This window comes from Microtus ochrogaster, unplaced genomic scaffold, assembly GCF_000317375.1.
Source record: "Microtus ochrogaster isolate Prairie Vole_2 unplaced genomic scaffold, MicOch1.0 UNK24, whole genome shotgun sequence".
Lineage (NCBI taxonomy): Eukaryota > Metazoa > Chordata > Mammalia > Rodentia > Cricetidae > Microtus > Microtus ochrogaster.
The window spans coordinates 730765-741231 of NW_004949122.1; the positions used below are offsets into that span (position 1 = coordinate 730765).

The 10467-nt window shown below is 43.4% G+C and overlaps 1 protein-coding gene across 1 annotated transcript in view; it reads right to left on the minus strand.

Moving 5' to 3' along the window:
- The window catches only part of LOC113458426 (hemicentin-1-like), a 122511-nt gene extending 112887 nt beyond the window's left edge, over nt 1-9624 (minus strand). The window contains exon 1 of the mRNA XM_026789608.1: nt 9035-9624. Within this exon, the coding sequence (XP_026645409.1) occupies nt 9035-9302 (268 nt within the window). The 5' untranslated portion in view covers nt 9303-9624. The remainder of the gene's footprint in view (nt 1-9034) is intronic.
- Nucleotides 9625-10467: the final 843 nt, after the last annotated feature.

The window sequence follows — 10467 nt, forward strand, 5'->3', positions numbered from 1 at the left end:
GGATATCAGAATTAGCCAGTAAGGGCTAGAACTAAAGGGCCAAGCGGTGATTAAATGAACACAGTGTCCGTGTAATTATTTCTGGGTAAAGCTAGCCGGAGGCGGCTGGGGTGCTGGGGCCCCGCCGCTCCTATTACTACAGAGCTCAATAAAAATAATAATAATAATAATAAAAGAAACACCTATACTCACTAGATTCGTTTTCTTACCTTCTGGATCCACGAGTCCAATGAGATGTCTTTAAAAAATAGCCTTAATATTATTTGACCTTTACTTTCGTGGATAATGAATAACAATAATAATAATTCCATAAATGTTAAGAGTTGAAAGCTTGCTTACAACCTCTGATCTTGGTGCTTACTATTTTCATGGGCTTTTTCGGAATCCCCTATGAGCTTGGTTTCTTCTGCTCTCTCAATGTTTGCATACCCCACAGCCCCGTCCAGTTTCTTTTCTCAGTCTGCACTCTCCTTGTGTGATCTCACTTATTCCGATGGCTTCCACTGTCATCTGCACAAGCTTCAAGTGGCTAGAACAGCAACTTGGCACATCCAGCTAACACTGACAGCTAGAAATGCTGGGAGTGATACCTGGAGACAGACAGGCCACTCAAACAGACCCACCAGGAAAACATGGACTGTGATAGCCATAACTGACTAGTATCTGGTTCTCTGATTTTAAAAACTCAGAAACTTGAGCATGACACTGTCACAGTGTTTTAAACAAGGGAGGCTGATGTATACAACTGGCATGCCAAAATATGAGTTACCCACAAAGAATATGACTGTCTGCTGAACCTGATGTATGTGTCCATCTGACCGGAGCATTCTCTCCCCATAAAGAATGACATGAGGTTACTTTATCAGAGAACTGTTTAAAGGGTACATCCAGAACAAGGACAGTTCATTGTATGGCACTAATGTGCAATGACATCATTTCATAGTTATAAGGAAAAACAGTCCATCACCACAGTGGAATCCCGGTCACTCAAGTGTAAAATAAATTAATACACTGAATTTATCTTATAACCACATTAGAACTTGGTTGGACACTGCTCAAATATGTTTCTGTAATGAGTTTTCATTGCTGACCCATGAACTTCTGGTCGATGTTCGTTTCAGACAAGTGAATCTATGAAGAGCTTGCTATCACGACTCACTACCCTAGGAATGACATTGTCTCTGGGAGGAAACATTGCATCGTATCTCCTCTCTCCTACGGCGTGGAATTTTAGTAGGTAATTATATTTATTTTTCCTATATTCACAGGACCAATTCAAGTCAATTGTGCTTCCTTAATAACTCAGAAATCTATCCTTTTCTCCTGGCACCCAGGTCTCCTCATGGGGCCCTCAGAATTTCCTCTGAATTTCTAACATGGCCTCATCTCTCATCTCCCAGCTCTGAAGACTGCCTTACTCTACTATGCCAAGAGATAAAGTTCTAAATTGGAAACACAGCGATGCCATGATAATCCTTGCAACCCTTCCAGTTCCCAAGAGCTTTCATCGTGAAATCCAATACCTTTAATATGTTTTGATTAAGCTGCTTGTATTCATGAACTTCCTCAGATTTCAGCCCAGATGACACTTCTTCCAGAAAACCTTCGCTAGCCAACCCTGCTTGAATTCACTAGAGTAGAATACTTTGCATTTCATTCCACTACAGAATTTGCTTTAGTATATTATATCATCATTTCCCTTGCACCTCTCCCCATCGACCATAAGCCTCTTCGGAGTTTGTCTCACTGTTTTTGAATCAACACGCCTACCATGATCCTTGATATTAGTAAGCAATGGCAAGCTTGTTGGCTAGTGAATGAGTAACAATAGAAAGGCTGATAACGGAGTATTTCTAGTCCTTTGCAGCTTTCTCTGTGATGATGTTAGTGGTGTGGGACCAGGGGAATGATGCAACAAAGAGCTCATGTGTCTCAAACATTCAGTTTAACAGAACGGAGCTGAGGCAGGGCTGGTTTTAATTGTCCTTTGCCTGTATGTTGACTTGTAGTCAAGTCATCAAGCAGACATCCCTTGGTTATCTCCTCTTATTATATAAACACTGCTCAGCTTCTCCTGCAACTTCATTTTCTCCTTCAGCTTTTACAAAGCAATGTGGCTTTGAGCCATTCATTTTATAGTACATTTTATTGTGAAAATTGGGTGTTTGAAAATTACATCTGTTTACGTATTTACGAGGGGTGAGACGTGGTGTATGTGTGGAGGTCAGAGGACCGCATTCAGGAGTTGGTCGTCTCATTCTTCCATGTAGGGCCTGGGGATTGAACTCACATTAGGCTTAGCAGCAAATGCCTTAACTTGCTGAGCCATCTTGTCGACCCTCTGTAGTGCTTCTAAAACATTTACACATGTACTGCTTTATTTAACCAAGATAATGTCAGTAGGATGAAGAGAGCTGACATAGTGCACTTTGATACGGGGCCAGTGTCAGAAAATCCTAGCAGAGCTCACCATAAGTGACAGAACTGAAGTTGAAAACCCTGTAGACTTGTGAAAATAAAAACATGGTGTGGATCTTTTGTTTGTGCAGTGCTCCTTGGAAATCAGTTTCTTTGCTCTGACACTCCATCAGTAGGTCCAGCAGGAATTGGAGAGTGATCAGGCTGCCTGAGGCCATGTCGCTGAGACATTCCACATGACAGACACACACACCCCAGCCTAATCAATTGCGTATGCAAGCATTCAATAACTACCCAAGAATCAAATGCTTTCTAGATCACAATATTCCTTCTTGTAAAGCTTACAAGAGAGCTATGTTATCATTGAAAGACTTAACCGACAAGTAAATATGCTGCAAGTTTTGGTCCCGTTAGGAAGGCGATTTAAAAATGGACTCACAGATGTGAAAGGCGAGTTTTAAATACTCGTAGAAGCACTTGCTCCCTTGGCTAGGCTAAAAGTACACAGAGAAATCGTCTGTTCTTTACATTCACGCATCTATTCATCCATGCATCCATTGAAGAAATATTTCCCAAGTATCTGTTGAGTTGCTGGGCCTATGGGATAAATGAAGCACTTAGGTGGAAAACACCAAAAATTATGTTTTGATCAGGAACAAATCAAATAAAGCCCAATTCTGTTTTATTAGCAAGAAAGTTAAAGATTTGTTCTCATATTTAACCAAAAACAAAAGTAAAATATCATCATTCTGTGGTGACCTGAGCAAATCCTTTGCTTATCAAAGTCTAGTCTCTGTTATCATTTTATCTTATCCTTTCCATTGTTTTAGATTTTAACTATGTATATACATGTGTCTCTGTGTGGGTATGAGCCCATTCATGCTGGTTCTCAGAGAGACCAAGAGATGGTTCCAGATCCCCTGGAGATGGTATTACAGGCAGGTTGTGAGCCGCCAGACAGAGAGTGCTGGGAACTGAACCCAGATCCTCTGTGAGAGAAGTAGGAACTCTTAACTGCTGGGGAATCTCTCCAGCCCCAGGCTCTTTTATCTTCTTGAGGGAGCTTTCATTGTACATAAGAAAAGCATCTCTACTTATCTCAACACTAAACACTGAAGCAGTGTCCATTACCTCAGCTTAAAACATTTTATTCTGAGAAACAAATCTCCATTGTTCACTCAAAGCCCCTCACTCTGGGGCTAAAGAGTGGAGATTAGAAACAGAAGACTTGTCTTCAGTGACCAGAACTGAAGAGGGGAAAAAAAAACTCACTTAACTGTTAGTGCAATTTCCTCAGTTCCTCAGATCTATCTCTCCCGTGTGTGTGTGTGTGTGTGTGTGTGTGTGTGTGTGTGTGTGTGTGTGTGTGTGTGTTTTTCTCCTAACCTTCATGAAAATCCTTGCCCTGGACAATGTGTTAGAGGCTCACAGCTTCTTGTTTTCCTATACTCACTGAAATGGAAACTGTTCAACTTTTGGTTCAGTTCATGTAAGAGCAGCTAAATTTTTAGGGTCTTAATGTATGTTATCTTTCCTTCGAAGAATCTTCCTGTTCATTATGGTTTAGAGTAGTTCTGCTACTCGCCAGAAAAATATTCTAAGAATCTTACAAAAGTCCCGGGGTGTTGTCATAACACTTCACAGGTCTGACCAAACCATGCAAAGTCATTGAAGGTTTATAGGTTTTATTAACATGAAACTCTAAAATATGAGACATGCGATGTTGGCATTTCTGCTAATGAATCAAATCCTTTCTATTTCCAATCTCTTTAAACTCACTTACCTTTCACTGTGTTATGACAAAAAATTATAGTCAAACTCATTGTCTGGTAATGACAATGCATTAATTTTATAGACAACAAAACAGGGGTCTGTCAATACTATTAAACAATCTGCTTCAATGACAAGAATAAGAAAGGGCACATAAGTTTTCCATTACCAAATGGATGTTCATTCTACTGTATGACGTTTACATTTAAAAAAACAGTTGAATAATTTATCTCAACTAGACTCAAATCTAGCCTCATGAATAAGGCAACCACCCCAGTAGTTGGACACAGAAATACAGTTACAAAGATTTTCAATTTCTCTGCTCCATTCTCTTAGTTCTCTGCAAACAGGCTTTCATCACTTCACTTCACTGGAATAGTCTTTTGGATCGTCAATGGCTTCCACATTGCTAAGCTCCTGTCAGTTGACCTGTCTGCTTCCCTAAGACACAGTTTCTTGGGCCTCTCTGCCTCAAGTTTTCCTGGGTGCTTCGCTGGTTATCTGTCACCTCTTCAGTCAAGCATCTCTGCAACTGATGTTGAGACCTCAGACCTTCTCTCTTCCCCAAGCACAATCAGTCCCTCAATCATTTCAAAGTCTGACAGCCCTAAACACCATCTTCATGTATGCCTTTGGGTCTGAAATTCATATCTCTCAATCTGCCTTTTCCCCTTGAACTCGAATGTCATATATATTATATGACTGTCTTCTTCCATCTCCACCAATATCAAAAGGCATATCAAGTTTACACATGTTCAAAAATGAAAACCTCATCCTCCTACCACTTCTGAAACCTATCTCTCTCTCTCTGTCTCTCTCTGTCTCTCTCTCTCTCTCTCTCTCTCTCTCTCTCTCTCTCTCTCTCTCTCTCTCTCCCTATCTTGCTCCATCTCAGAATTCTCCACCTGCCACATGTCTATTTGCTCAAGCCAAGTTCTCAGAACCCATTTCATCTTCTGTTTTTATCCTTGTAATTCACATCCAGTGACTCATCAAGTCTTCTTGGTTTCCTACTCAAAGTATAAACAAACACTGTTTCTCAAAACACCAGTAGCTATCGATTGCACACAAGGAATTCACATTCTTCTACTGACCCATTTCTACTCTTTATCTGCTTTCCATTACTACCTAACAATAGAATGATGCTGAAGGCATGTTTGCCAGATTGTGTCTCTGGTTCATTTAGAACTCTGGAGTTGAGAGTTGAAGAGAAGGCCCAGTGGTTAAGAACACTGGCTGTTCTTCCAGAGGACAGGGGTTTGATTCCCAGCACCCGCATATCCGCTCACAATCATCTATACCTCCAGTTCCAGAGAATTCAATGCCCTGCAGATAGTGCACATGGAGACAAAACACCCATATCCATAAATTAATAAATAAAACTCTAAAGCCTCTCTCCACACCGTTCACAGTAAAAAACAAAGCTTAGGGAGACTATGAGTTCTTTCTTGAACTGGTCCGGCCTCGTTTGCCAATTCCCCTCTATCACTTTCTGTGACAAAGACACTCAGTTGCCTCACTGCCGTTAAAAATGTCAAGATACTCTCATTACAAGAATGTTTTACTGATTGCTCATCTGCCTATAAAAGATATGCTCAATGCTCCCTCCTTCAAGACTTTATAAAAATGAAATCTCTTATTTTGGAAGGACCCCAGCCACTATATTTAAAATTCTAACACCCTCACATCCACCCTGAGCCCCGCATGCCCTTTCATTGCTTTTTGTTTTCTCCATAGCAACCACAGGCATCAAATGCCTTTGTGCATTTTAATCACATCCTTTATCACCAGTGTTATCCTTTCCACAGTAGAACACAAGGTCTGTGATGGCAGGAGCCCTCTCTTTGGTGTTATTTTCTTTTGGCTCCTCAGTACATTAAGTAATGCCTGAAACAGAGTGAGCAAGGAACGCAGACCAGTAGCAGATATTCCAGAGGGTGAAATGTAATTGTCCAAGAGAAGAAGGGGATGCCTGACTCATTAAAACACACTGCTGATGGAGGAAGGTCATTGGTTAAATAAAAAGAAACTGCTTGGCCCTCATTGGTTGGAAGATAGGTGGGAGGAGTAAACAGAACAGAACACTGGGAGGAAGAGGAAGTGAGCTCAGACTCGACAGCTCTCCTCTCGGGGGCAGATGCCTCAGAGAGACACAATGCTCCACTCTTGCAAGCAGAGGCGAGAGCTCTGCTCTCTGAGGCACACACTATGAAGCTCCGACCCAGGATGGACGTAGGCTAGAATCTCCCTGGTAATCTACCTTGTGGGCTACAGCAGATTATTAGAGATGGGCTAGTCCAGGTGCGAGAGTTAGCCTAGAAGAGGCTAGATAGAAATGGCCAAGCAGTGATTAAATGAATACAGTGTCTGTGTAATTATTTCAGGGCATAAGCTAGCCAGGCGGCTGGGGTGCGGCCGGGGTGCTGGGGATGTAGCCCCGCCACTCCTATTTCAACACACTGCCCATTCTCACTCCTCCTGTCTCACAGAGGAAGGGGAAAATAAGACACCAGGTGACCAGAGGGCCTTCAGTCAGGAAAGGTCATCAGCTCTCCCCAGTTCTTTCAGAGGAAAACAGGAGTGAAATCTGGGTAGTATTAAAAGCAACAAAAATCAATACATAGTCTAATAACTGATAACATGTTGATGAAGCTATGAAGAAACTGGATCTCACTCATCAGCCAGTGGGATCATAAAATGTCATAACTGCTTTGGACAGTAGCTTGCCCACCCCCTCAGCAATTAAACATATAGTTTTCATGACCCAGAGGTCCCATGTCTAAATAATACACTCAGAAGAAAGGAAAACATGTCTACACAGAAATGTGTATGTGGGTATTCATAAGTTATCCACAAAAGAGTAGGGAATATCTAAATCTCCATTGTGAACCAGTGCATACGGTATAAGTTGTATATTATACTACAGAATATAATTTGGTTGTAGAAAGAAATGATGAGCCGTCACATGCTTCGATACGAATAAACTTTGAAAGCATTATGCTGACCTAAGGAATCCAGTCACAGAAGATCATATAGGATTATAAACAATATCTATAATGTATAAATCCAGAACAGGAGAACCAGAGAGATGGAAAGGTGGATTACGTGGAAAAAGAAAACTTTAATCAGTGGCTAGGAAATTGCCAACTAAATGGCATAGGACATTTTTTTGGTGGTGGTGGGGGGGAGTCAAGACATGGTTTCTCTGTGTAGGCTTGGCTGTCCTGGAACTCTCCCTGTAGAGCAGGCTAGCCTTGAACTCAGAGATCCTTCTGCCTCTGCCTCCCAAGTGCTGGGATTAAAGACATGTGTTACCACTGCCCAGCGGTAAACGACTTCTTTGAGGGTAAGGAAAATATTTTAAAATCAACTAATGACAGTGTCACTTATCTGTGTTGAGAGGCACTTTCTTTACCTTTGTCATGTATAACAAATTAGCAAAATTAGTTTTCACTTTATATTTGAGCCAACGTCAGACTCATCCCTATATAAGACATATATTTAGGCTATTCCAAAATAACAAAAACCTTGGACTGCATCCTTAGTGGCATCTTATAAATTGAAACATCCTGACACTTGAGTGTCTTACTGAGACAGTAGACACAACAAAGGACCATCCTACTCTGGATTCAAATGATAAAGCAGGTTGAATCAATGTTGAAATGCATGTGTGCACTACAGGAGAGATGGTTTAATGTGGTCATTGAAGAACAAGACAATTCCAGAAAGTTCTAGCTCCCTCTCAGTTTATCCCAATGAGAACTATACCACATTTAATAACTAGTAGTAATTAGGGTTTTAATATGTTTGCCAACTGCACAAGGAAGAGAAAAAAACTGAGATCTTCAACATCATGCTCTCATTGTGAAAGAGGTTATGCCAAAGTCTAGTGTAGAGAGAATTTCAAAGGCGGGAGGGGGAGGATGTGGGAGAGCAGTGGGGGAGGGCTTTTAAGAAACCACTGTTTTATTTCTTCCACTGAGCAGCTACTTGCACTAATGAAACTCAGGTGGACACAAGAGGGCAAGCCTCCGGGCTCCCCCTGTAATGCTACCCTAGACAATGACAACGGGACTCCTAGGAGCCTCACAGAGAGGTGCTGCTTTAGAAAGAAACTGGAAAAAGTAAATAGGATCACATTACAGTGCAGCAGCAGAAACCCACAGCCTCAGGGCACAACATAAAGTTATTTTTTGCCAACTACCTTTAAAGAGCACAGACGTAGCAAATTGCACGCATTTGTACCACCTGAGACGCGGACATACTGTTTACAGACATCTGTGAACCTCACTAATGATGACCTGGTGCAAAGATGAATAGATCCAGTTGAGAAATGAATGGCTTCTGTCTTTCATTTTTATGCCTTCAGTTCCACGCCTAGTTACTATTTACAGACTTGCCCTTGTGTCACTGGGCAAGCAGGTTTGTTTCCCTCTTGGGTGAGGTTTTCCTTAGAGTGTGCTTGCCCTTAACATCTAGTGACCTGCTGTGGAATTTCATGTCCCTGTCCCAGTCTGCCTTTAGCTTTAAAATGCAGACCAGTTAGCTCTGCTTTTGCTGCTGTTGCTGCTGCAGATTCCCGAGTCTAATCTTCAGGGGACCACATTTCCAGGTCAGGGCACCACTGGTTAAGCTCCCTAAACAAGTCATCTACTCCATGGTTAAGCCTAGCAGAGCACTAAGGAGGTATGAGAGCAAAACCAGATGCCAGCAAGCAATTCTTTGTTACAATTGTATTCAGCTGCATATTTAAAAAAAAAAAACTCTTCTGAAACTTTCTGACAATAAAACAAATTCCTAGCATAAGTAATAATAAATTACAACAAATACAGAGCGTTTCCCTTACCTGGATCGTGGAAGGGCACCAAAGCAAAGTTGTAAAGAGGTCTCTTAGGTCTTTTCAAAGACGTCTCCAAAATTTTGGAAGCCCCTTCAATAACCTGAACTAAATCATCATACATGGAGCCAGTCACATCAAACACAAAAGCCAACGTGGATGCCCCCTCCGGAATCTCCTCATCCCTGCTCTCCAACTCGGGGGTCCCATCTCCAGCTAGGGAGGAACGAAGAAGAGCCACAAGGAATACTGTGTGGACCACTTCCCAGGCAATCATTTTCCCCCTTGTTTGCTCGTTGCTTTGCTCTTTGCCCTAAGCTCCTAAGCACTGTGCTTACTCCTCAACAGCAGGCAGAGGACTTCCTCTCTGGTGCCTCATCAGCCTTTTGCAGTCTCTCAACTAACGCAAAGTTTGGAGCGGAGAATGAGATGGGGACCAGCCCGGAGCCCGGCTGCCTCCCGGGGCTGGGCTGGGCAGCGCAGGGATGCCGCTCCTTTTGTCCGGCTGGGTAGGTCGCGGGCTAGAGGCGGTCGCGTGCAGGGCGCTGCGAGTAGCCTAGCGCGGGTAGAGCGCGGGGTCCATGCCCCGGGGGACGCTGCGAGCCTGCGGTGCCGCCTCCGCCGCCGCGCTCCAGGCCAGCGACTGGGCTTCCCAACTTTCCACAGCTAGCCCCCTCGTCGGCGAAGCCCGGCTCGATCTCGCCTTCTGATTGGCCAGCGGCCGTCCCTCCTCTGCGGGAACCCCCACCCAGGAGGGCGACTTTCCCCACCACAGTGAGTTCCAAGTCACTCCGGTACCGGGGAAGCGCTCGCTGTGTCAGCTCCTGTGTTCTCGTCAGAGCTAGCCCCAACTTCCAAAATCCCAAGGTTTAAACAATGGTTTTCAAGAATGTGTGGCCCAGTACCAAATTCGGGGGCATCGCATTAGCTAGCACAAAGGGAACTGGTGTGCTTTTTTTTTTCTTCCTAAAGTGTGCAACGCTGTTTCAGACACTTCTCTCATAATTCCTCACCCCACTCCAACCCCAGAAGCTGAGACGCCCCAGCCCAGCTTCCAGTCCCTCAACCCACCATTCAGCCCAGCCAGAAGAAGGAGCTGGAAAATTCCCTCCTCAGGGCTGCCACCAGGGGAAGCTTCTTTGATCTCCCTTGGGGAGTGTTCACCTGAGAGGAAGGCGGGGAGGGGAGTGCTGTGGAGGCCAGGGGAAATTCAAGGAGGTGGGAGGAAAGTGAGCGACATCAAGTTATCACTAGCTCCGCTGAGGGACTAGAGAAAGAAACTGGGTATCAATAAAACATTGACGTCCAACAGAAAGAGTGGAGTGGCTGGGGGGAAAAAGCGTGACATACTGAAACCTGGGGGAGATGTAATTTCATTATCAAGATTCACTTTGCTGAGCTGTCTAAACCTACTGCGAAGCATAGTTATACAGAATAATATC